Below are 26,857 nucleotides of genomic sequence, written 5' to 3'. Positions count from 1 at the left end.
TTGACAAGCAGCACCTCTGGTCACACCTAACCATTCACACACTGATGGCAGAGATTCCTGGTAAAGTGACCATCAAGTTACTAATCCCTTTCATACACATTCATATGCCACTGACAAAGAGGAGGAGTTAAGTGTCTTGCCCAAGACCACATCGGACATGTAGCTGCAGGAGCTGGGGATTGAACCCCCGACCTTCTGATTGACAGACGACCGACTCCACCAACTGAGTCGCAGCCGCCTCAACAAACATATATATGCACTAATTAATAGAGCTATGAGATCCTTCTTGGGAGTCCATACATTTCCATCAGTCCTGGCTGGATTTCAATGTGTTACACCTGCACCCGGTCTCCCCTGATTCTTGTGACCTTTACCTAAATGCCCACATTCGACATACCTGGAGGTCACTGCTGCCATGTTCTCCGTAGCTTTAGCCACAGCCTGCGCCGCCCCCTCCAGCTGGCTGAAGTGTTCAGCGTCCTCTGCGCTGTCACACAGCAGCACCAGGTAGCAGAGGTGACTCGCGATCGGTGCAATGACCCGCTCGACTGCTGCAGTCCTGATCAGCCCATGATCCAGAAAAGAAGACATGATAAGCAGAGTGAGTCAAGAGATGGAGAGCAGCTCCGTTATGATGTAGTGTATACCTGCTGTACCCGGTGAGGCAGGTGCATTAATAATTCACCGGACTCCAGGAGCAGGTGCTTGACTTCAGTGTTTCATAGCAACTGAGGTCAACTTACCAAACACACGGATCCTTACCAGTTTTATCAAATTATTAGCTTACTTTTTTTCTGAACATTTGATTAATTATGCCATCATTCATTCAGTATCACCACCAGGGTTTCCCTAAGAGTTTATCAGGTAGGAGTGGTGGCCTGGAAGTTGAGTTTCTTTTATTGAGTAGGATTTTGTGTTGGTGTTTAATTTTTCATTTCTTTAGTTGTGTTTTAAAAGAAGCTTGTTTTCACTTCAATTGTGTATCCACTTTAACATTTTAACAAATAATTTTTCCTCATTCCTGATTTTCAATTTGTTTTGTTACTCCCCTCATCCCTTAGCCATTTTAGGGAAAGTAAAAACTCTGTACAAATTTAGGAGAATGATAAAAAAATTAAATAAATCCCCAATTTGATCTGGTTTTGTAAAGCAGCGTGCAAACCTGCTTCATGGCCTGCACACATACGAGCATTAGTCTGTCTTTCTTGGACACATGTTGAAGTTAATCTTTGTTTTTTGTGTCTTGCTGCTTTTTCTCCTTATTTTTAAATCCACAAAAAATATTTTGACACTAAATGCATCGGGGCCTCTAACTGAGAGCTGCCTTTATTTGTCAAAATGTGCAGCAAGTTTTCCGGTATTTATTTGTATCGTTACTGCTGGTTGCAACTGAATCATACTTATTGGATAATAACTGCTCCAAAAAAATATGGTAAGAACGTTGGAGTCCAAAATATGCACCCTAAGTTTTTGTCTCAAGTATTCACACCAAGCAGCCAGCAGAGTGCGCCACACACCACCTGAAAAATGTGCAGCTTGATCCAAAGTCAACTTGGACTTGATTGAAGATCTTGAGACGTTTCACCTCTCCTCCTCCAAAAGGCTTCTTCAGGTCTAAACTATCTGGTGGACGGAGCTAGAAAAATGATCAAAGATGACTCATATCAGAGTCGTTAGCACAGGAGGGGCTGCTCTTCAGGACAGGTTTCTGGAGGACAAAGGACACTCTTTAGAGGATGACATAGTGCACATCCTGGCCAGGGAAGACCATTGTTTTGAAAGGGGTTTTAAAGAAGCCGTCTATATGGTGGAAAACCCATCTCTCTTGAGACACCATCTTTCACCAGCCTTCAATTATGTTTTGAATTCTCTCCCAAAACAACTGAAGGCCACAAGAACATGTGACCCAAATGACCCACAGACGACTGGGGGTGGTAACGATGCAGCTAGCGACTCTGATGTGAGTCATCCTTGATCATTTTTCAAGCTCCGTCCAGCAGAAAGTTTAGACCTGAAGAAGCCTGAGGTGAAACGTCTTCAGGATCTTTGAACCAGTCCAGGTGCCTTTGGATCCAGCTTCAGATTTACTATGACCTTGGACGACTGAGAACCCACACAGACACCACACACCACCAAAAAAAAAATTCAACGAAAAACAACCACATCGAACAAAAAAAGCAGACAGAGCCGAGAAAAATTCACTCTAAAATTTATCAACAGATAAATATTCAGCTCCAACATGACTTTAAACATCAAACATACAGCACTCTATACTGGAAATGATACTCAGTGACAGTAGTATACTCGGAACAAAAACCCCAAATAACGGTGTGATTAACAAAAAACATACAAACAAAAATATAACCATCACAGTTAGAATTTAACCCAAAAAAAAAAAAGTCAAGTGTCGATTTCTCTGCAGTGTGGCTTTGTGCAGAGGGAAGACGTGAATGTGTACAGTATAGGCCGTCATGCCAGTGGAAGTAAATGTTAAAATAAAAAGATTCATACAGCACGACAGATAGAAAAGCAACCAGAGAGAGCCATAAAGTGTCTTTGCACTGAAGTTTAAAGGAAAGTGTGAAACATTCAAATACATTTTTTTTGTCCGTTTGGAATTGCACGTTAAAATATCTGATTCTGGTTTTCTGCAAAACTGCCCGAAGTCTCCAGACCTCAGAGTTACATCTTTGTTTTGATGCTGTGATTATCAGGCGAGGGTCATCTAACAAACATTAAACATCACTTTTAAAGCCTGGCTTTTAAGTTTAAGAGATAAAATCTGTTAAAAAAAACATCATACTTTTATATATTTGGATATTTCAGATGAAATTAATCGTCTGTTTTCTGCAAAATTCTCCAACAATCCGGCCCAGCTTTGAAGGGTCTCAAGAACAAGCCGAGTTAAAGCTGTGAACTTTAATAGTGGCACATTTTCACGGCGCTGACATTCCTCCATGTTGACTTAAAATAAACTTTTCCCAGGAGCCCCAAAGAGCTCGTTTATGTGTAGTGATTGAGTGCAGCACATTCCCGACTATTTTTAGGGCATTACTCATTCCACGGGCCCCCGTAAAATGACTTGAAGGTGGACTCCCATCGCTGACGCTCATCTGGCCGTGGAGAGTAACGTACAGTATATCACGTTTCATGCAGAAAAACCCAATGCCTAATAACATCGTAGTAAAACTAAATATGGGCCGCGAAGGTGAAGTCTGGTAAGTTTCTTGGGAGTAAATCATGATCAGGTGTCATGTCAGATTGAACACTGGATCATTCCCTACAGTATTTTTAGGGAGATTCAAATGTTTTTAAGCTGACGTTTGAAACTGTAAGGGGCCTTTAAAAAAAAAAAAACGTCAGCAGCATACCTGAGCATTAGCTCTTTGCACAACAGCCTCAGATCATTTGCTTCAATTTCAAAGCATCTGTAGATCCAAAGCAAGGCAGAGAGGAAAAAAAATACAAAAATGGAAATCTAGCAAAATCTTAAAAATGTAGAAGTCAGATCATGAAAAAAAGGTATGATAAGTATTTGTGCCACATTAAATCTACCATAAGACGTTGACTTTGGCGCTCGCTGTGGAAACATAAAGATTGACTAGAGTGGCGGCAAACGATGGCATAGTGCGCAGAACTGATGGACTGTGTGCATGGAGTATGTGCAAATTGGGGGTAACGCTTTCATAGAATCTTGTGTGATCAAACGTGATTTCAGAAGAAAATCAAATAAGGACGATGGATGTCGTCAGCTCTCCCGCTGTGTGTTCTGTTCTGCAGCTTATAACAGGAAATGAGGAAAACAGTACGGATGAAATCTGTGCTGAGAAGACGGATGATGTGCAGCTTTATTTACTTTCAGACCGCGAGCGAGGGGTGAGATGTCAGAGAATGCAAGAATCCGGTTGGTGACGCTTCCAAGTCTGCTCGCTCTCATTGGATGCATCGGGTATTTTCGGTCGGAGGCGGTCTCCGACTTGGATTCACAAATATTTCATTTTCATTTTCATTTTCATTTTCATTTTCATTTTTAGTGACACCACACACTTCTTTGGACAAAATATCAGGAACAACAACCCTAGAATCTGGCCACGCCCCCCTGATTGATATGGGGGAATATGGGGGGGATATGGTGCAAATCAGGCCTTTAAATCGTCTGGTGAGTAAATGCTCATAACGAGTCATAGACCTTAACTTTTGAATTCTGGTTTTTGCAGTGGAAACCCGTTCAGAAAAGAGCATTCATTTGGACTTCTGCATGACTGACACAGCTTTGACACGATCAGATGACACAGGTTTTAATCCTGCATATGTACGTCTAAAAGTCGGCTGATTATCTGTGAGAGAGCAGGGCGGTCAGATGTGTTTTAAAGATCTCCATTAGCCGGACATAGTAAAGAAAAGATACAATCTTTCACTCCCAGGAAGAGCTGAATATACAAACGACTCCATCCTTTACTATACAGGACATATCTTTGGCATTAAAAGTGAAGCTATGGAGCCAAGGCATTCATTCTTTATCAAACATCAGTGCTTTTTAGGAAAACATACCGTCCACATGCAGTATGTTTATAATGGCCTTCAAATCCCCCAACTCTTCTCTGAGCCCAGTTTTACACTATATGGCTTATGTATAAAAATAAATTTGCTATGTAACACAGCCCTGAGGGTTTTGTTGTCCACCAGTATTCATGGCGTCCCCACATCCCCCGTACGGGATGTAGGTTTCCATCAACAGCTCTGCTCTGCTGGCCCGGGAGTTCCCTCCGTTGAGATTAGCTGAATTCCACAGCAAAGTGTCCTCTGGCAAAGCTGCGCTGTCACCTCAGAGGCCTGTTTCCTGGACCCCCACCCACAAAAAAAATACAAAAAAATACATCAAGTCTCCAAAAAATATGGAGGAAATTCTCCTCTTCCACATATGGAAGACTGAAGGTGCCACTGTGGGCGGCGGCTGGGCTGCGAGACCACGTGCTATTGGATCCTTCCCCCTGACCCAATCCCTAATCTCATTGGCTCCTCTGGGACCCCCACGGTGCAGGTTCTCAGTGGTTCTTTTCCATCCAGTCCCAGCTTTCCTCGCTGTCCTTCCTGTTCTTCTCGGCCTCGATGATCTCTCTGTAGCGCCGGCGGAAGAATCCCATCTGTCCGAGACGGAGAGGGACAAAAGAAGAAGAAGAAGAAGAAGAAGAAGAAGAAGAAGAAGTGGTTAGTTGAATGAATCTGCCGTCCGATCGGACTCCAGGAGGGACAAGCTTGGGGTTTTCAAATGTTTTAAACTTATTTAACATTCCTGCAGACTATTTACATAAAGCATATCGTAACTTTGAGGTGTTTCATATCCGACTAACAGGTAGAGCAGAGCTGGCTCATGTTATCGTCTAACAGCTTTTCACACATGGATCGTATCAGCGGGACAAACACAGGAACACTTCCAGATACTTCTTCACTTTTGTAGAGAGATTTAGATTTAAAAACACTCCAACATGTGTAGGCTGAATATGAAGCTGCAGCTCATAGCCAGTTAGTCGGCTATATTTCAACTGGAGATAATGAGTTATATTTGAAGGTGCTTTCAGGTGCCGTTGGGACAAAGCTAGACTAGATGTTTTTTGTCTTTTTGCCAATCCAAGCTCACCTGCTGCAGGCTGTAACTTTATATTTACCGTCCAGATAAGGCGCAGTATTACATTTCTCACTCTTACAACAAACAAAAAAATACTTTGAAAATGAAAAAAAAAAAATCTGAAAATGTAAATCATTTTCTTCAAGCAGCAAAAACTATTACTGCATGAATCCATAAGTAACTAGTGCAAAAATGCTGGTGTTAATATGCTGATAATTAAAAAATAATAATAACGTACACTAGCAACTCAAAGGAAAACCTTAATCTAATATAAGTTTGTGTTTTTCAAATGTCTAATTGCGCTGGACTGGACTTGTTTTCTTGCTTTCTGCCTCGGTGTACATTCTGAATAGTTGCTTGTTTTATTGTTTAAAATATTATCTATACTACTGTGAAGCAGTACGATACGGTAAGGTGCAGTACGGCTTGGTACTGTGCGACACAAAACTATACAATACTGTATTGTTCACTTGATTATGCTGTGCAGGGAATATCAGAAAGGTTCTGTTTTCACTCAAATAAGATGAGATGTAAAAAACCCTACATGTGTTAGGACACACTACAAAGAGTGCAGCTAAATGTGTGCAGCACTCGAGTCGCAGACAAACTCCTCTGAGGGTACAAAAACCGTATTGTATCATATTGCATAGCATGGCATAGCTTAGCATCATATTGCATGGGATTGTATGGTGTCATATAGCAGCCCCCTCACTCATGTCTCTATTACTGCATGTCCACAGGATCCTGTTTGTGCATGTGTGTGTATTTCAACCTGTGTATGTGGGTAACATGTTCAACAACAGAGTGTGAAATTGAATTTCCCCTCGCACTAATCACATACTGCATCGCCTCCTATAATATTGTATCACCATAACTCATATCATCACAGATTGTCCTGCACAGAGAATATCTTGAGGATCTGTAAAAATAAAAAAAGCCCAAACATTACGAGCAAAGAGAAGAAAGTTCAGGTAAAAAATGATCAACACACTTCTAAATGATCTCCCATTTCTTCTAGATTTTGTCAACACAGATTGTTTCTGCAATTCTGACTCTCAGGAGCGTCATTGAATGCACCACATGAAAGAGAGTATCTGTTCAGTTAGCTTTACAATAATATATATAACATGAAACAACTCAAACACTGAGTTCACTGTATGATAGATTAAAAACACCAGCAGGTTGATGTTTCTCCAGCAGTGAAATAAATGATAATGGAGGTCTGGGAGTCAGGAAATCAATTGACATGACGGCGTGGTATGCTTTGAAAAATGGCCGACGGAAATGTTAAACACACACAATTTAAGTCAAACCGCAGGAAACCACCGGCAGAGATGGAAAGCAAGTCGAGGCATCTCTCCCTGCAGCAAACGAGTTGTTTCTTTAGGAAGGTAATCTGTGAGATATAACATGTGTTTTTATTAAGTTTGATATGAAGGAGATATGACAGACGGGAGGGAGCTGGAGACTCTCAGTGTGAATCTGAACAAAAGCCGCCTCGCTGGGACGATGCCTCGCTCACTACGACTTCATTCATTCATCCCAAGTTTGAATCTGAAGTTTATTGATACAGACCTGTTCTCTCCTCAGGCATTTCCTGAAAGGAGCAATACAGGACATGTGCTGCTCTTGTAAGAGGGGTTTATTTTGGCAAGGTCCGAAGACGTGGGGGGGCGGTGGAGGGGGCGGGGGGAGGGGAGGTATTTCAGGACCGACATTCTTTGGTTTTGTTGTGGTACTCCCCGATGTAAAATGAGGGAATAAAAGAAGGGGGAAGAAAGGAGTTTAGGAGTTGAACTTCACTTTACTGTTTCTTTTTTTGATAATTTGTTACTTTCACTGCAACATTTGAACAAAAATATCTCTAATTCAATTTTCAAAACAGGCTTTAGCTGTAATGCTGTTTATTGCTGGCATTAAAGGCTTTATATGCACCATATGCTGAGCACCAGCATGAAACCAAAACAACTTGCGCTGCATTGTTGTGTTAGCATGCTAATGCTAGTGATCTTTATTATGCTGGTATCTTCACACTGCATGTAAATTTACCTGAAATGAGCGTGATCTAGAAACACAGTTAAGCAGTGAGTACAGTATGTTATTCTTCTTTTCTCTAGTCCCTCAATTAAACAACTTTTATACATGAGGGGAGGAGTCAGCCGGCCGTCCTGGCGATGTAAACAAAGTGAAGATAGGACTCTGAAAACTCTGAAAACATCACAGACAGTGGGACTCGGGTGTTACACCCATTGTAGACAGTCATGACTCACAGAGTTATTTTCAGAGCATATACTTGATTTCTATTATATTTAAGTGTGAACAATCACATATAAAGACTTTAATAGTAATAAAGTAGTCATGTGTCTTCAGTGATTTCCAACTTGCTCCACCATACCTGTTCACCACAGACTCAGGTCAGCACTGTGATGCTTTCAGTTTCTCCCAAACCTAAACTTCCATTTATATTTCATTCTTTCATTATTGAAAGACAAAGCTCAGTTTTTTATCCGCTCCAGGAGTTAAACGCTCTTGTTGTTTGTTTCTTTGACTGTGGCTGTCCGTGCGCTGGTAGGAAGTCGGCAGCTCTCAGAAACCGAGGTAAGTCGTATACATGCTGCAGTATCCTGTTTTCTTTCAGAGTTCTCCAAGTAGCAAAATTGGGTTTCTAAAAGTCATTTTTTGGATGGTTTTTGGATATCAGGATTTGATGTTTACATGAATAAACACAAAAATGGGACCCTTAAAAAAACCTGATAGAACCCAGGAACTATATCCTTGGCTCTTGCAAGACTGCCTTAAGATAGCGCTGTTGGCTTCTCTTTTTTTTTACGCTGACTGGAATCAGTACCTTTTCCTTTACACACACATGTATCTGTTCTTTATGTGAGGAGAAAATGTTTGTGCTGTTGCCATTTCTGACTGCCTTTTGTTAACCTTAGTAACTTCAGTTAAGTATTCATAAAAAAGGCAAGCCTTTTCAGTTTTGCTGAAAATCAGAGTGTGTGTTCATGAGGTTTACCTTCCAGAGCAGCACAGCCAACAGCAGAAAGATGAGGATTCCCACCAGCAGACTGATGGCAATGATCCAGCCGACGACGTAACCCCTCGGCTCTTGACTGTGGAGCGCCTCGAAAACCAGCTGAAACACAACAACACTTAAGTCAGTCGGTGAGTCATGCTCAAACACAACTCACACAAACACACACACACACACGAGAGATCATTAAGTCATGTTCTGCTCAACACTGATGCAATGTAGTGCAAGAAGAACAACCGGGACACATCTGACTTCAGTCTGCTTTAGGTGTTCTCTGATTTGAAGACACAGCATGACGCCGACGATGTTAGGAAACTTATTTTGCGAAGAAAAACATAAAACTCCTACAAAAGAACAAAAAAATCAGTCAAAGTTGAAGCAGGTTCAAATTCATTTTTGCAAACACTGCGATGTGTTAAGCAACGTCCCCTGAAACACTGTAGAGAAAGTCGATACCCGTCAGGTCATGGTGGTCACAGTGACCTTTGACCCACATGCTGCAGCCAGCACCCACAACTCTCAGCGGAATAAAGTGTACACAAGTTTATTGTGTTTCACTCACATAAATTTCAGGAAGTTTAATCTCTCTCAGATTGGGTGAAAACGTGCTGAAGTGTTAGAGACATATTTCTCACACACATCAATCAATCAAACTTTATTTATATAGCACCTTTTAGACAAATGAAAGTGCTTTACAAGAGTGCAGAAAAGTAGTTTATGAAATCATTGCAGATACTAATGCACACCAATAAGAATAAAAAAAAATACATAAAAAAATGAAAAAATAAAATACGACATATAAAAGCAATAAGATATTAAAATTAATACATAGGAGAAGAATATTTAAAATTGTAGTTGAATTAAAAAGACAATGCAATAATGTTAAGATTTGAATTTATATAAAGCACTTCATAAAAACCAGAGTGAATAAATGAGTTTTAAGACTGCGTTTAAAAAAACATGGGCCTGAATTACACAAATGCACAAACAGGACCTGTGGACATGCATCCAGAACAGGTGGACAGGTTCATTCCCTGGCTCAGCCGCACGCTGGCAGTACTCTGGAAGAGACCTGGCACCTCTCCATCTAGCAGACCAACTCCCAAACTTTTTGGTCTTGCACCACGACTTGAACCGCCGACCCTCTGGTTCCCAACTCAAGTCCCTACAGACTGAGCTGCTGCCCCCCCCAAGATACAGATCATACATCATCTACTCCCTTTTTTGAATTCAGAGCCTGGTGCCTTTAAATGGATTCCTTGAAGCCCCAGAACGAGGCTGACTCTCACAGTTATCTGGTTCAGCATGGGAGGCTTGGCATCTTTAAAAAAAAAAAAAAAAAAAAAAAAAAAGCCTTGCTCCACAATAAATAATAAGTTCTGTTTGGGATGTTTTCCCATGACCAGAGTGAACACTGACCAGCTGGATAATCTGTCACTGACGGCATAGCTCAGTCCCCTAAACGCAACGCACACATGGAGGAACGCATGTGGTGGTGAACGCTGTATTTGTTGTTATTAAGTAAACACCATTATTGTTAATCACTTCTCGCTGTCCTGCTTTGATTTTCTTACAATTACCATCACTTGATTTTGTTCAACTCTGCTCTTCTGGAGACATTTGATACTTCTGTACACGACTCATTTCCAACACAATGACTTTGATTGCTTTAAGGAATCCGCACTGAGTTTACAGCTCTCTGACTGAGGTGAAAAAATGCACAAAAAAATCCATATGAGCAGGTTTGTTCGGTCTTATTAACAACAGTTACACTTGAGATGCTGCATGTTGATTTCTGTTTTTTTTTACTTGAAGATGTTGTAAATAATGTTTGAAAAGTTGATATTTTGTGTATTGAGAGGACTTAAGTTGTCACATGATCTGTAATTATCACGACCTAGTGACACTGAAAAGTCACGTAATGTGTGTGTAAACCCACACATTACGCTTATTAAGAGGAGAGAGAACCTGAGGAAGCCGAAGTGAAAGATGTGTGAATAAAGCAGTTTGCAGAATGTTTGCACACAAACAACAATTAAAAAATTTGGTTTCAGCATCGAGGCCTTAAATGGAGAACAATGAAGTCGTTAGGTTTATTAAATAGACCGTTTTATTTACTAATGATCCTAAACAAAGCCAAATGTTGCGCTCTCTCCCAAAGGTCAGATATTCTGTTTCCACAAACAATGGTGGGACGCTTTCTAAACTTCTCTGCTGAAGACAAACGTGGCATGAGACGCCAACTGTGAGCCCGAGACAAAAGCAAGCAGACAAGTGCAGATAAATTCTCTCTGTCGAATAGTTTCCCACATTAACACCCCCGACCCCCCCAACACACACACACACACACACACACGTCGAGCTCTGGAATCTGACCGTTGTTCTGCATGCCGAGGGGATGGCGTGCACAGAGAAGATGAAAGCTCTGCTGGTCGTCGCTCTCTCTCTCTCTCTCTCTCTCTCGCTCTCTCTCTCTCTGTCTCTCTCTCTCTCTCTCTCTCTCTCTCTCTCTCTCTCTCTCTCTCTCTGACTTCTGGTTTCCCATTTTAACTTGTGCAATCAGTGAAAATCTGGGAATGTGTGGTGGAATGTGGAAACCCTTTCTGTGATGAAATGTCATCTGTACTTTCAACAGAAGCTCACAGATTCAGGTCACATAGTTTCATCAATCATCGGAGATTGGTTTGGTGCAGCATGGACATGAAAACGACAAAAAAAGCAAAATACAAGGGGTTGAATAGGATATGTTACCTTCAATAAATAACATACCATAACCGATCTAGAGGCCTCTTTTATCCTCTTTGACTGTCAGGCTTCTACCTGACCATAGAGATCTACAGAGACAGCCCACAAGTAAAATTTCCCAATTCAAATCTTCCACTGACATTTCAGAAAATCCTAATATCAGAACTTTGAATCCTGGAACCAAACACCCAGCTCCCCCAAATACTCGAGATGATGAAACATTTGATTTGTGCAGAAAGTTACGATTGAAAAATAGAGAAAAAAACAGTGGTGCAAAACTGTGTACATAATATTTATTTTTCCGGGATGGAAGGAACTACACATCCCACAATCCACTGAGATTCCAACGAGATCCAACAAATGGATAGTTGAGTCCTTTTATTAAAACGTACACATACCTTCTTTCTACATTTAGCTTTATTAAAGTGTGTTGAACTTCCATGAACTTTAACGGTAACAGTTGGCTCCACCAATCAGAGACGTCACTGTGACACTCTGGGATTCTGGGTCGTGTAGTTCTTTTCCCAGAGATCGTGAATAAACAGTTTTTTATAAAATGAGGTGGATATCAAACACACTTGTGTCTTCTACAGGAGCAGTCTAGGTCTACCTGATGTTTATGACTTTATGGCTAATTATCAAATCCACCGTGGAGAAAATGAACAGGACTTTTACTTCTAGAGCCACAACGTTCAGCGTTTATCTGGCTGCTATACTGGACCTTTCCAGTCCTACAAATTCGGGCCAGAATCAGATTCAGAACCTGTTGACACTGACCTCCTCATCTTTAGGGATTTTGAATAAACAGATAGAGCTTTTATTTTTCCTTCACGTTATGGCATTCAGGGGACATGCACTTGAAAGCATAGCTTCATGTCACAGGGGATTAAAAGTGAGTTAGACTTGCTGCGAGCAATTCAACGAGGAACCACAAATTAAATGCAGTGTGTACTCGAGCCTGAGGGATCCTGAGGGAAAAGGTAACTCTGTTTACTAAAACTGAGAGGGGGGGTATAATCTCTGGAATGAGCCCCCTCGCTAAGTGCTGAAAGAGCGGCATGGTATGGACATTTTCATGGCGGGGGCTGAATTTTCCGAGCTCGTCTGGAGCTCAGGGTCAGCGGGGCTGCAGGCCCGGTCAGCACCCTAATCACTTCAGAGATCCCACAGCGAGCGTGCTGAGCGCTCCATATAATCATCACATCTGATCTGCTGGGCCGTTTCAATCACTCAGTGAACAGCAGAGGGGGGGGAGGGTGTGTCCTTGAGCACAGCTGAGGACCCCCCGAAAAGAGGCCAACAGAAGTGCCACCGACGTACAGTATACCCACAATCCCCAGCTGTTCTCTGGACTCACGTCAGCGACTTCAAGAAGTCTAACCACAGCATGCTGCATCCAAAGATTAAATATAAGTGCTTATTAATAAATGTGTTTCCAGCAGAATCATGTAGGAGCAACCTACATGAACCTGCGCCCTGCCTCAGTGCCTGTGAGCAGGACATAGCAGCTTCATCAGCAACATCAACATGTCTACAGTTTAGCTCACAGATTTGTCAGTTTTGTAGTCTAGAATGCACATTTTGTATTTGTCAAATTAGCTTGTGAATTTTCTACTTTTGACCATTACTACTGTTTCTACTTTTAAAACCTATCTGTTCTCGAAAGCATATGAATACTCTTTTTTATTTGTATGTGTGTGTGTATGTATGATCATTTTTGTGGTAACTGATGTTTGCTTTGTCGTGTGAATGAATTATTAATGACTGTGGAAACACTTTCTTTCTTTTGTATGCTGTTTTTTATTCTGTTTTTAACCTCAATGTAAAACACATTGAGTTTATCTGTCATAAAATGTGCTATATAAATACAATTGCTATTGCTATTAAGGTGGTTGGTTTTGCAATTGAGCCTGCACATGTTGCAGTTTCACATTTGAAAGTTTGACTACCAAATGTTGCGACTTAGCTTCCAAACTTAGCCTGTAAACTTTGAACTCTTAAATTTAGCAAGAATGTGGAAATATTTGAGCTCAGACTGAGAGTGAAAGTCAGGGGGCCATTTCAGCCCAGCAACAAAAAAAAATAATTTGTAGAAATGGGGGCAACAGAAGCTGAAGTGTACCGTTAATATAACCCTCCTCACCATTCACTAAAAATAGCAATGACACTGAACCGTGGCTGTAGCCTTAAGTTTGTTAATGGTCCAAAAGGGGAAACGTCTGGAAACTATAAAAGAAAAGGGTTCTTTGTGGGCCTTTCATTGTAAGTGATTGATTTCACTTAACACAAAGTCATCAAACCAACTTCACAAGAGAACCCATCACTGCTGGACATCACCTCTTTGTGATGTTCCATGTAGTAATTTTGAGTACAGTATATCAACATCTTTGCACTATGTTGAAGAAAGCGTTGTTATAAAGGAACTATAAATAGTGTCTGATGTACTCACGGAAAGGTCGTCTGGGAGGCCGTTTGGCACCTCAACCGCTCGGTCGCTTACTTGCACGCTGCCCCTCGTCACAAACTGGATCACAGAGGAACTATCCTGTGTGGTTAGAAGTGGTCATGTTGTTATTAACCACAATGACCTGCAGCTTGATATATCAAACTTATGACTTGTTTCTTACCCTTTTAAGAATTTCAGTGTTGAGTAGAAGTTTTATGTCTATGCTTAAAGCTTCTTCTTTTAACTGTGGACCCAGACTGCAGGAGATGGTCATACACGCTCTTCCAGGACGGTCACAATCCTTTAAAAAAGAAATAAGTGGCGAAAAGAGCGGGAGAAAGTGTGTGGGACAGAGAGAGATGTGTGATAAACAGATGTTACACTGACTGAAAAAAAGAAATGCCAAGAAAAACAAGAACCCTCTCAGGGGGGCGACTGTCAGTGACCTCTGAAGTGTCAAAGTGCAACATGAGGGCCGCATATTTACCAAGACTTTTCGTCCCGATTTGGTGAAGAAGGCGAATATGGAGTGGAAGATGCTGTCTCTGTCCTGGGGGATGGTGCACGGTGTCGGGTTCCTGTGAGGGGTGCAGTTCCCTCGGCCATCGGCCACCTAAAACAGGACGGAGGAAAAGAATAACTGAGTTATTATGACTAAGATGTGAGATAAAATCATATCCAATGGACATACACAAAATCACAAGTACAACGAAGTTAAAGTGAAATTAAAAATATGGCTCGGAGAAGCAGCTTTGTCAGGTTTAAGTTGCTCAGATTGATTGATATCTTTATTATGAACGGGCAAACATAAGAAGAGTTCTCAAGCAGATAGATGACAGTACTTTGAGTCCAGAGTCAAGAATCTCTTTAGGTTAAACTTTCCTTTGTGTCCCATTACACTTTTGAAAAAAGACGGAGCTGATTCGTTCTTCTGTTTTTAAATCTAGCAGATCGATTTTGTGTGAAATAAAAAAAATAGGGACCTATTATAGATACCTGAGGAACTCCGTAACTAATCAAGGCAGGTTGATTTATGTCCCCCTAATGTCTGTATAAAGATTCTGCATTTAAAAAAAGCTGAATAGGAAGGCATAGGACGGGATGTTGGCATCGTTAGCGTTCAGTTTCTCTTTCTAATCTGAGGTATTGTTTCAGAGAGTTCTTACTGTACGCAGGAAAACATTCATTATGCCCGTATTATCCTGAAACCCATCGGCAGTCTTCTAACACTGATTGAGCTTTAAGTGATGTCCTCTAACAGAGATTTCAAAGATGTGACATTCAGCTCCCGACTCAGACTCCATTCTATCTCTCAAGTTGCCCGTCCGACTGTAAACAATGGCAACGCATGGAAAAGGAAAGTCTTGTCAGGGAGTCGCTTATCACCAACTGCTGGCTTCACTAGAGAACCTGAAAAATTAGCAATCACTCCCAGAGCTCCTGACAAAATGTTGTTTCTTAAATAGGTCCATCGTATTGGTACCCTGCTGTGTTTAATGGTGTCTTTGTTTCTTTAGATCTATAAATACTAACTGCATCTTTTCTAGTATTTTAACAAGATAAATGTGGGATTTGGCAGCTGGAATGTACTCATAAGCACTTTCCTCACCTAAACTGGCCCCTTCCCACTATTGTTGTGAGTCACAGGATGTTCTTCCAAACAGAAACCTGGTTCCCCCTCCCACGCAGATTTCCCATATGGAGTGATTTAAAGGTGTCTGTTTTATTGCCCACCCCCCCTGGGGAACACTTCCCCCTTTCCCCTCTTCCCCCGGTCCGACCTGAAGCTCTGGAGGTGGAAATCTGCTCTGGTCCTTTTTTCCCTCATTGTCTGCTCGGTTTGCCACCCAGCATGTCTGAGCCCACATTTTCTCATGTCCTGCATTTCTGCTGCCAAAGCTGTTTTGAAGATAGATGTTCTGCGCTGACTTTAACCTGCTGTAATCCCTCGCCTTATTTTGGCAATAAAAGTTCAGGTTGAAAAACTGTAATATATGGAGCAACAGTCGGGAACATATATGTCACGTTGGGCGAATAGAGGTCTGTTTTAAATGTAAGAATATCTGGCTATAAAATATAAAGTGTGCAACTGTCCAGAGTGCCACGGGCTAGACGGAGAGTAGCAGCGTTTATAATGTGTGTTTCAGGATGGGGATGGGACGGGGGCAGTAGCCAAGCTCTACAGGTGTCCCATTCCCATTTCGTGCAAGCTGTCTGATCCCCTGGAAAGTGATTCCAGATGGGCTCAATGAGGGTGGGATACAGTCCGCCGCCCCCCGTCTGCCCCATTCACAGAAAATACAATTAACAGGGCTGAGCTCCCCCACGACCCACCTATATGAAAAGGGGGCAATGCAAGGGTTAAGAAAACACCGAAGCCCCGGTGGGAGTATTATGTTTCGTTATCTAAATGCAAAATGTTGTGAAACAAAACGGTTGGCTAGCTTCAGTAGCAACGTCAACAGTTTCATTTCCATTCTCCACCGGCCCACTGGTGCCTCACAGTCAGCAAGCTGTCCACTCCACGAGGAGACCCCGGGGTTAGAAACTCTTTAAGACCGACTTTAAGCTATTATTCAACAAGTCTTTGCATGCCTCTGATTTGAATTTTACCTCCTAATTATTAACGCACTTGGCAAAGGTTCAGGGGGAATGAAATGTTGTGATATCTTCTAATAAATTGGTGATGCCGATCAAGAGTAGGGTGCAGGATTTTTGCTTTTCAGTGTTATAATTTTATGATACACACCTCTTTCATGACTATTTCATTAACACCTCCTTTAAAAATGAATGAATGTGAGAATAACAACCTTAAAACTTCACATGGGGGCAGGATGGTCTTATATGTGAAAACAGTGAAATGTGACTCAGCAATAAGACGGCCCTTCTTCAGTCCTCATAACCAGTTTATTTTGATTTTATCGATTAGCTTTAGCCAACTAGCTATGTCAGTAACCAACTGGTAAAAAAAAGGTGCTTCATTTGTGCAAAGAACAAAACATACGGCCTGCTGTGCTTGAACCCGAGCCGGTCTGCAGACACTTTCTGCTGACTTTGTACTGCTTGTGCTGCACAACATTCACTGACTTAATCTCACAAACAACTTTCCTAATAGCTGCCTTCCGTTAAAAAAAAAACCTGCCTTGGTAAAGAGTTGGCAATGTCTGTAATTGTGGTCGTTTTTGCAGAAACTGTTCTCGGGCAGAATATTTGTGATTACCAAATCATCTATGGCAATGTACTCCCTTTGGTTATTTTTATTTATTACGGACAGTAATAATGTTGCAACATTACATTTTGTAAAGTTTTTGTTTTTTATATTTTGTATTATTATATTTTTACTTCCCCCCCACTTATTTTATGAACGTGTATATATGTGCATGTTTCTTTTTTTTTTCCTTAGAATTTATTTAATTGTAATTGTGTGTCTTGGAAAATCTTGGATGTTTGAAACTCAATAAACATATTGTTAAAAAAAAACAAAAAAACCTGCCGATTTAAATCTGCGACTACCTGAAAACTTGACTGACCAGGACTCTTATAACCAAATATTTTAGTAGCTTATTGGGGGGGCGGCCCTGCTGTACAGAGAAGTGTCCTCTGGGGTGAATATGGGCCGCTGTGTGGAGACGTAGGGCAGACAGAAGGAGGCTGGATAAATGAGTTTAAAATGTGTCTGCCTGCAGGTGAATAAACTAATAAATAATGATTTGGCCTGGATAAATATAAATGAGCATAGACTGCTGTTGGCATCCACCTGTGTTTCAATGATGTGGAACATGTCGGCTCCGCTGCCAGCCAGACGGTTGGGTATCCTGATGTCCACGGTGGAGCCAGGCAGCCTGCTGGGCCCCTTGTTAATGGCCTGGAAGCAAATCACACCATTAGAAGGAACAAAATGTCACGTTAAAGAGAAACATGTATAATATACTGAAACCTGGTGTGTTTTTCTGTGCTAGACGTACCTGGAACGTGAGATTCAGAGGCTGGAAGTTGCACTCCATGTCGTCCAGCTGGACGAAGCGCGAGGCATCGATGGAGTTCCCGTACACGAAGGAGCTCGGAGTGACCACGCTGCAGATAAAAACAAAAAAACAAGCAGAACCAACGTTAGAAAACGCTGAGTACTATCATTCCTTGTACAGTTACTACCTTACATATAGACTTTGTATTGGCAGCATGAGGAGGGGGGGGGGGGGAGAGATGCTTGTTGTCAAATTGTTTTTTTGTATTTTCTTTTCTTTCTCTTTTTTCTTAAATAAAAAAAAAAGCATCAAAAAAGAAAAGGCTGAGTAAGCATTAATAGACCGGTCATGTTATTAGTTGGACAGGGAATTTTTTCAGATGTGACACAGATGTGTTCGGCTCAGAGGTGGAAAGTTATGAAGTACTAGGACCTGTTTTTTAACCTATTTCATGCTCTGTATTCAGACTGAGTTACGCTGCATTGTTCTTATGAAACCAAAAAGATATTCAATTCAAACAGAAAAAGAGGTGATTTTACAACACAGACCACAGGGAGAACTTGTTGCTCTTGCTTTTAGTGTTAGTGCTGCAAACACCTGGAATATTTTACTTTTATCTCTTATGGACACTTTAGAATATTATTTTGAACCGCCCAATACCTGACTGTAACTGTTTTATTTGATTTTAATTACTGACTTATCACTGTAGTAATTTCAAGCTATTAAATTATTTCACTGTATATATTTTATTGTTCTTATTGCTCTTTTATTAATTTAATTTTTTTGGAGTAGCTTTATCTCATTTCTCATTGTTTATCATTTATGAATGTTTTCTCGCCCTCTCTGAGAACTTAAATAAAGGTTGATGATGATGTTGTCAATCCTTGTGTTTCTCCAGTGTCCCCCCCCTCCGTCCCTTCTGGTTCTTGTTGTCTCTCTCTGGGTGTGTGGCCATCCTCAGTTCTCCTCACCTGCTCTACCTCCTGACTGCTTCAGCCAGCTCACTTGTCATCAGCCTGCGGTGCATATACACCCCAGTTCTTCATCAGTCAACTTCTGTGGTCCTGTTTGTTTCCCTTTCTGCTCAGGATCATCATATCTGTCACCAACCGGCCTGCTTCAGCTGACCACACTGTGGATCATCAACCTGCCCACCTCCCATTCTTCCACTCAAAATAATCATCTGCAACTATCATTCGTTAACAGACTTCTTTACTTAACTTATTACACAGCTTTATACGCAAGGCTCAGCAAGACTCGAGCTTGACTAAGACTAAGAGAAACATTTACATTGATTTCTTCAGAGTAAAATGTGGCACATTCTTCCTCTGAACGTCTCCCACCTATGACACTAAAGTTTCATTAACTTTTAGCATCCAGCAGAATTATCTTTACAAAGAGTGACTCCTTTATGTTTAAACTATGGGTACTTTTCAGAGCCTTAACTTTTTCATCTCCAGAACATAAGTTTAATCAGTACTTCTGCTTTCACCAGTTTTTCCCCCTCAAATATCTGAAGTAAAGAATGTGTGTACTGTTGCCGCCTCTGGTCCAGTTTCTGCTCTCAAGCCTCCCTAAAATCTAAGACAGCAGCCGCAGCAGCGTTATCAGATGTCAGAGTTCTGGAGGATTTGGGCTGTTTTTCATCTCGCCCTCTTCTCCCTCTCTGTGTGAAGCAGCGCTGTGATAAAGCGTTCAGAGATAAGGCCTTTCAAGTCGACAAGCTCCATACTGACAAGAGCCCCCGCCCGCCCCCGCCGCTCCTCCATCACGGACCCCAACAGACAGGCAGCTGGTTCAAGTCAGCGTTTGAAGCCTGTTAACACAGGCAGCTTGAAGTTTGTGTAATATTAACTTTACTCTTGTGTTGTTGTTGTTCTCACCCAGTAATGGTCGTGTCGGTCTCATGCACCAGAGGGATGGAGAAATCCAAAGTGTTGTCGGAGAGTTTGTGCTCGGGATTGGCACTGAAAACGATAAAAGAAGTTTGAAAGTCAATTCAGGATTACATTCCACAAACACAGACGTTTGGCACATTTATGGAAGTGAATAATTTGACTGGTAAAACAGAATTAGACAAACCTTTTAGCTTGAACCAAGAACTGCAACGTCTCATTTTCCCCGGAGAGCTGACTGGTATCAAAGATGACAGCGAAGTGATACTAGAAAGAAACAGACAGAGTGTTCACTGACCGGATTCTCAACCATGAATCTGTTTGTTTTTTTAAATAATCAAAGGTCTTCTTCAGGTGATCGTTTCTAAAGAGAACTTCCAGAAGAAGACCTCAGGACAAAACATTCTGAAGGAAATAACAACTTTATTTTGAGCGACAAAAAAAAGACTAAAGTAACAGTGTCTGAAAAGGAGTAGGAGGAAGTAAAACTTATATATCCTCATCCTCACCCTCAAAGCCCTCCATAACCAGGCTCCTCCCCCCTACCTGTCTGAGCTCCTCCACCCATGCTCTACGGTCTGCTGATGCAAACCTGGGGCCTTCTCATTTGCCGCTCCCACCCTCTGGAACTCACTTACTTCAAGAAATACCTAAAGACTCACCTCTTCATCATCGCCTACAACCACTAAAAATCTCAACTCTCATCCTCCTTCTCTTACATTATCTCTTCGTTGTATTTCTTTGTTGTGTTGTTATTCCTTGTTAAGCGTCTTTGAGTCCACATTGTTGTCATAACCCCCGCTCCCCGTCACAAAACATTTTTTGAACGTTGCCCTGAAAGTGAATTATTTCTTGCTTCAAACATGATTATTGCAGTTTTCATTTCCTGTGACCTCGTGTACTTTCCTGATCGCTCTCTTTTTGAAGTATGCATAATGGCTGTAAGTTGTGTTTGAATGTGATGAAATAAAAACCTTTTGTTGCGCCTGAGTGAGTGTGCAGGGCATATCTTCTCCCTCAGTCTGATGTTTTTGCAGCTACGTGATGTGCATATAACTACCCTCTTTCTCTTATTTTAATGTTGCCAACAAAAGCTAACATGCTGCAACGACCCAAAATAATTTACATGTGGTGATACAGGCTACAGATGCAAATTTAAAAACAAATGCTGAAGACAATATGAATAACAGAAATGTGCAGCAAATATAAAATCTAGGGATGAGCAAATTAGCTTTGGATATAAATGCTGTAGTGTGGGAACGGTTTACCTGCTAACGATAAACATGTAAATAAGAGAAGCGCAGCAAACGCCTGCAAGTGCATTATCAGCAAACACACTGCAAGTTAAAAAATGATGCAAAGTCAAAACAAACAAAATAAATGAACTGCATATACAGTCAGAGCAAAGGCTGTGCTTCAGGCCTGCAGGTCAAACTTTCAGCCTGTATTGTTTGTGTCATTGCAGCACGTTTCCCCCCTGAAGACCACCTGAGTTTATCATCAGAGAAAGGTGTGTTTGGTATTGGAGAGCTTTTTTTTTTTTACTGCATGCAGTTTTGACATGTTGCATTGAGTTCCATCTTGGTTTTCGAGCTACCTTAGTCTGAGCTCTCATGAAGGGAAATCCCACGCTGCATTTGAGGAAGTCCAAATCGACAAGTCCACAGGAAATGCCCTTCTCTTGCTGCAAAAAAAAGAGAGACAGACGGAGAGTGAGAGGAGGCCGATAAAGATGGAGACAGACTGGAGACAAAAGTGTGATAGGTGTGGAGACAAAGAGATGAGGACACAGTAGACAGGAAGCAGGGGAACAATCCAACCTGCAAACATTTACCCTGACATCAGAGTTTATTATCAGAAAGAGATTGCTTTGTGTAAAAGAATAGGTTCTTCTAGCATCTTATTGAAGTTGTAAATTAGATTAAAAAGAAGAAACGCAAGAAGCCGGGATGGCTCACACACACATCGTAGCGGGTGGGTAATTGGACAACCTCCAGTCTGTGTGTTTGGAAGCTTGTCTAAACATTACGGAGCTTCACCGGCTGCGCTGTGTAAACACTGCAGCCCTGACCCCGACGAGGAGTAAGAATGCTTTAAAGCGAGAGTTCACCGGGAGGCTGTCAGCTGAGCTTCTTCTTCTGCTGCATGGGAGCATGAAAGAGGGCAGAGCTGCTCCACTGTAAAGCTCCTGGGAGGGGGGCTTAATGTAAGTCATACAAAGCGTCAGCGTGCAGAGGCTGCAGCTCTGTGTTTACAACATGTTTCCAAAAAGAGATAAAGAAAAGAGGTTGCCAAGGCTGACATATTTAAAAGGTGGTATCATGCACTTCTTCTATTCCCCCTTATTTAGCAGATTCCCCGGTGTAAGTCCAAGGGTGTGGCCCAGCCTTCAATCTTCATTAAGTCAGCTTTAAATAAGCAGCTCTGCCCTCTTCGCATGCAGACTGGAGTTTAGCCTTGTAAAGAGGAGGTGGGGGACCCTGAGCAACAACTGGCAATGATGGAATTTCCTCTATTTCCTGTATTCCTCAGTGCTGCTGTGCAAACACCGCCTGTCCCCATGGGGCTGGGCAGGATTTGGGAAGTGGGCCTGTTTACCCATCATTCACCTGGCAGCCCCCCCTCCCCTCCTGACAGACAGCAGAGCGCTCAGACATCTGGGGTTAGAGAGATGGAACGACAAACGTCTGTTTCTGTCACTTCCTTTCTCCTGCTTACTTTCTCTTTCTGGATTGCAAACACACACACATGCTGGGCTTTCACAAATTGCAGGCCCATAAAAAAAAAAAATCACCAGGATTGTTTATGCTGCGTTAGCCTCGACAGGAGTCGTACGTCACCAGTTGAGGACAAAACACAGAAGGCCCATTCTCCGCATTTTCTGCATGTCTACGATTCATTCAGCAGAAGCTTCTGTCTACAGCAACGTACATCTCTTTATGTTCTCCATCCACTTTGGTGTTTTTTAAATCTAGTCAGACTTCGGTGCACCCTTTTTTCCAAGCCGGTGTCATCACCCTCTCGTTTACTTTTCAACGCAGGTGTGAGCGCTTACCTCTCTACCTTTGGCTCTGCTGTGCACCGCTGCACTTCACAGCCAAGAAAAATCAGTGATTTGTGTTTTTTCTGGGTTTCACAACTTCACACATTTTTCAGATGCATTCCTGATTTCTGGGATTTAAAACCACAGCGCTCATTTGTTCCAAGAGTAAAAAAAAAACCCAAGAAAGCAGTTCAACACAGAAATCCCTTCACTTCAGAAAAAGCAGTATTATGAGACTTTAGCAGTGCTTATATACAAATTAAGCCTTTTTCATTTTTGGTTGACTCCACAGATTTTGTTCCAAAAACGTGGGAAGAAAACAAACACTCTTCATTTGATACTGTGAATGTGTCAAAGTACACGAAGCAGTGACTCTGCTGCTTCGTCTGTCACTTCTGCATCGCTCTTTTGTTGTCATGTCTCGCCTCCTGAGTTCCCCCATGACAGGGGAAGTCTCCGGCTGTGAGGTGCATGTGTGAACAGGCTAGTGAGGAAGATTTCAGGGGCAGCCAGCCTAAAAGTTTTAGATATTTTCAGGAGTGCATGTGTGAAAACGGCTATAGAAATGTAACATTATGAACCTCTCCCACAGCTTTGGCCTTTAAAGAAAAACAACCTAAAACTTAGATATTTCAGAGTTTAAAATAAGAAAACACAGAAGCTGCTGCTGCAGTCTCAGAGTCCCAGAGGAGTGAAGACACCGCTCCTGATACTAAATCACCTCCACAGCTTCCTGACAGCTTGTGTTGCAGCAAGAACAACAGAACTGATAACACACCCCACACTGCACCGCGAGGGGAGTACAAGTTCACGCCTCACTCGCTCGCTCGCTGGAGAAAAAAAAAAAAGCCTGGAGGGAGAGGATTCAGAGCTGACCTTAACTCTCACTTCATCACGTCGGACTTCTCCAGTAGTAATTAGAAATGTTTCAAGGAGCCTCTTTGTCATCTCTTCATACTGCTCACTTCCTGCTCCCTTTGTGCAGCAGGCCACCCTGACTTATCAGGTTCCTCTGCAGCAGCTGGTAACCTGATCCATGCTTTAGTTCATTAGATTAGCTCCGAAACTCAAACTGAAACACTGTTTTTCTAATATTTGCCTGCAGCATGTGTTCTGTTTAAATTCAATTTAGGCTTTGTTGGGGGGGTTGTAAATCATGACACAGATTGTGCGCTTTCAGGAGACGCTCCATCACAGGGGGTGCAAAACCCCCAGCTGGAGGATAAACATGAGGAGGTCAGATAACTTCATGATGGATGCTGTCCCCTCCGGCATGTGAGGAGCTGCTGGAGGGCGGCGCAGGTATCTGACGTGGCGCCTCGTCTCCGGCTGTGAGCAGACCAGCTGGCTCTCTTTGCAAAAAATCCAGTCGGACTGACGTGAGCAGAGGCAGAGGTGGAGGCTGTGAAATCCATCCACATGCTGGAGAGTGTGGACTGGAGGTGAAACTCAAACTCTCAGGTTCAATGTGGGATGGCTGTGGGTAGATATTTCTTTAACAGCGACAGAATGCTTTGAGTTCAGTGGGTGCAAATTAATCCATGAAAGTTTCTCCAGGATAGTTCTGTTGCTAAAGAAATAAAACAAATAGAAAACTCTACAACCTAAAGGGGGATAAAACCTCCCAAAGTGGTATGAGGTCACCTATCCTGATGGGTATTTACCCGATTAGAAGGGCTACTTGAACATTTTTTGACGTGAATAATGTGATTTGAACGGCACTTAAGTCGAGCTTGTGTGTTCTGTTTTTTATCTCATGCACACAGCTTCCAGGACTGGAGAGGCTGTACTGTGTGACAGGTCGGGACAGGACGGGACATCTGTTTTGCTCCTGCTGCACACTCACAGCTCAGGCACAGTTTTTAAAGATGATCCTGCTCGTCTGTCTTTTTGCACGCCTCACTGTTTAGACTGCACTCCTGATATTTAATATTCTCCAGTCTTTTTAAAACAAACTGTCGCACAAGAAAAATAATAATAATTTGGCTGAAGGTGTCATGTCAGTGATTCACTACATCAATACATTTCAGGAAATAAACCCCAGCGCTGGAGGAAATAAACAGCAGGTGCTCTGGGAGGTGACGGGAGCAACATACCCGCTGCCAGAAGTTGATGTAGAAAACTTCTCTGGAGAAGTTGAAGTAGATGTTGGTGTCGTAGGCGTCGTCTCCCGTGTTGGAGATGGTCAGATTCAGAGAGACATTTTTCACTCCTCCCAGGGCCAAATGGTGACCGCTGTGCAGGCTGACGGGGGGGGAAACAGAAAATAAAGGGTTTGCGTTTCAGAGACTAAATAGATTTCTTTTAAAACAGCTGTGGGATGTGAGAGGATGAGCAGCAAGCAAATATTTAGACTCACATTAAGGACATCAAGTTTGTTTTATTTTGACTTTTTGGAAAAGAGAGCGTCCTTGAAGGGATAGTTTGGACTTTTTGAAGCAGGGCTCAGTCAGGTTTACATCAACACACAGAGTTTGATCTTTAAGTGGATGGATCCAGTTTGGAGAAGTCGCCCCCCCGAGACCAGACAAAGAAGCTAAACTATGAAAAGGCGATGGACAAGGGAGAGGAGCAAATTATACTTTAGCCACTTAAGAGGTCTAACAAAAAGTTCAATGAATTTAAGTGTTTTTTTTACATCAGTACTTGACTTTCCTTTTTTGGCATTATGCTTGTTAACAGCAAACACATCTGTGCTCCTACTCATGCTGAGCGCCGTTTGAAATCAGCTCTCCAGGTCAGAGGCAAGAAATTCAGGAAAACTAAATTCTGAGGCAAACAGTGGGATGCTTTCACTGTTAAAATCATGCTTTAACTCTTGGAGTTTAAATTTTTGGGCATTTTTTGGCTTGTTTTTACTTTTCTTTTTTAGATCATTTTGGCTGTGTTTCCATGGTAACGTACTTTTTCATAGAATTTTGAAATTCCTATAAGTCTATATTAACCTCAGTACACACTTACTGTAGGGTTCTTGATGCACAGGACTCTGCTGGTCCAAGGTTTCAACTCTGACATTAAAAACAAGAAGGGGGATGACAACGTAGAGATCGACGCACTGTCCCGTTGTTGAGGTCACTCCACTTCATCTTAAAAGAATCTTGCTTTCTCTGTCCCATAATTATTGTTAATAAATACCTAAACATGTTTGGTAAACTTCCTGCACTCCCTCTTTTTTTTTACTATCCAGTTTCGATTATATCTAAGAGTTAAACACACATTTGCATGATTAGGGGGCGTGGCTGAGATAACATAGTGATCGTCTTGTTGTTGAGGTTACTCCACTTAATCTTAAAAGGAGCTAACTTTCTGTGTCCTATAACTGTTTAACCCTTTTGTTAATAAATACTTAGACTAGAAAGGTCAACAAAAAATTCTAAGAGTAATGCATACATTAGCACAATTAGGGGGTGTGGCTCAGATGACTGACAGCTGGGCTCGTTGTAGGTTTCTGCCAGGAAGCCTCAGCTCCACTTTGCCTCTTTCTTAATTGCTCCAAAGTTAAGTGGAGAAAACTTTACCTAAATGGCGACCATCATTTGTTCGGCTTCAAAACGCCTCTTCAGAAACCAATGGGTGACGTCCATGTTTTATACAGTCTAAGGCTTCTCCAAACAAATGCTGTGCTGTTTGCCTTCTACTGTAGAAATCCACAGAGCCCACTTTAAAAACTCAAAACCTTCCCTTTAAAATAGAGTATGATCTTACTTATGAGGATAAATATAAAAGATTAAGATCCGCTCTTCAGGTCTTTACATAAAAACGGCCGTAACTAGGACAGACCTAAAATGTCCTAAAAGCAAAAAAGATACCCAATAAAAAGAGAAAGGGAACTCCCTAAGTATGGAACAACATATGGATATCCTCCAAGCATGCGTCATGGTTCCACCACCCACACCCACACGGCCTATGACGTCAGCTGGCTTCCTCTGCTCAGCAGAAGAAGAAACAGAGACAGAGAGTTAATCTAAAGTGTGAAGCGGTGGAGGTGTTTACCCAGAGAGCAGCAGTTTCCCATGAAGCCTCAGGTCTGCGGCGCAGTCGTCTGACAGGCAGTTCTTCTCAAACCACGTCTGAGGAGGAAGCAGGAGCACGGTTAATAT

At 42.0% G+C, this 26,857-nt stretch overlaps 1 protein-coding gene across 1 annotated transcript in view; it reads right to left on the bottom strand.

The window, feature by feature from the left end:
- Positions 1–2,197: 2,197 nt before the first annotated feature.
- itga9 (integrin, alpha 9) overlaps positions 2,198–26,857 on the bottom strand; it is a 71,528-nt gene continuing 46,868 nt past the window's right edge. Inside the window, exons 17-28 of the mRNA XM_065959688.1 lie at positions 26,751–26,827; positions 24,854–25,001; positions 21,312–21,398; positions 19,902–19,981; positions 19,703–19,786; positions 17,820–17,928; positions 17,612–17,719; positions 14,342–14,467; positions 14,036–14,155; positions 13,858–13,953; positions 8,646–8,765; positions 2,198–5,144 (exon numbers count right to left, since the gene is read on the bottom strand). Coding sequence (XP_065815760.1) covers positions 5,046–5,144; positions 8,646–8,765; positions 13,858–13,953; positions 14,036–14,155; positions 14,342–14,467; positions 17,612–17,719; positions 17,820–17,928; positions 19,703–19,786; positions 19,902–19,981; positions 21,312–21,398; positions 24,854–25,001; positions 26,751–26,827 — 1,254 coding nt within the window. The 3' untranslated portion in view covers positions 2,198–5,045. The remainder of the gene's footprint in view (positions 5,145–8,645; positions 8,766–13,857; positions 13,954–14,035; positions 14,156–14,341; positions 14,468–17,611; positions 17,720–17,819; positions 17,929–19,702; positions 19,787–19,901; positions 19,982–21,311; positions 21,399–24,853; positions 25,002–26,750; positions 26,828–26,857) is intronic.

The sequence above is a fragment of the Labrus bergylta genome, chromosome 10 (assembly GCF_963930695.1).
Source record: "Labrus bergylta chromosome 10, fLabBer1.1, whole genome shotgun sequence".
NCBI classification, from domain to species: domain Eukaryota; kingdom Metazoa; phylum Chordata; class Actinopteri; order Labriformes; family Labridae; genus Labrus; species Labrus bergylta.
Note: the sequence above shows the minus strand (reverse complement) of the source record. Positions and strands in the feature narration are given on the sequence as shown.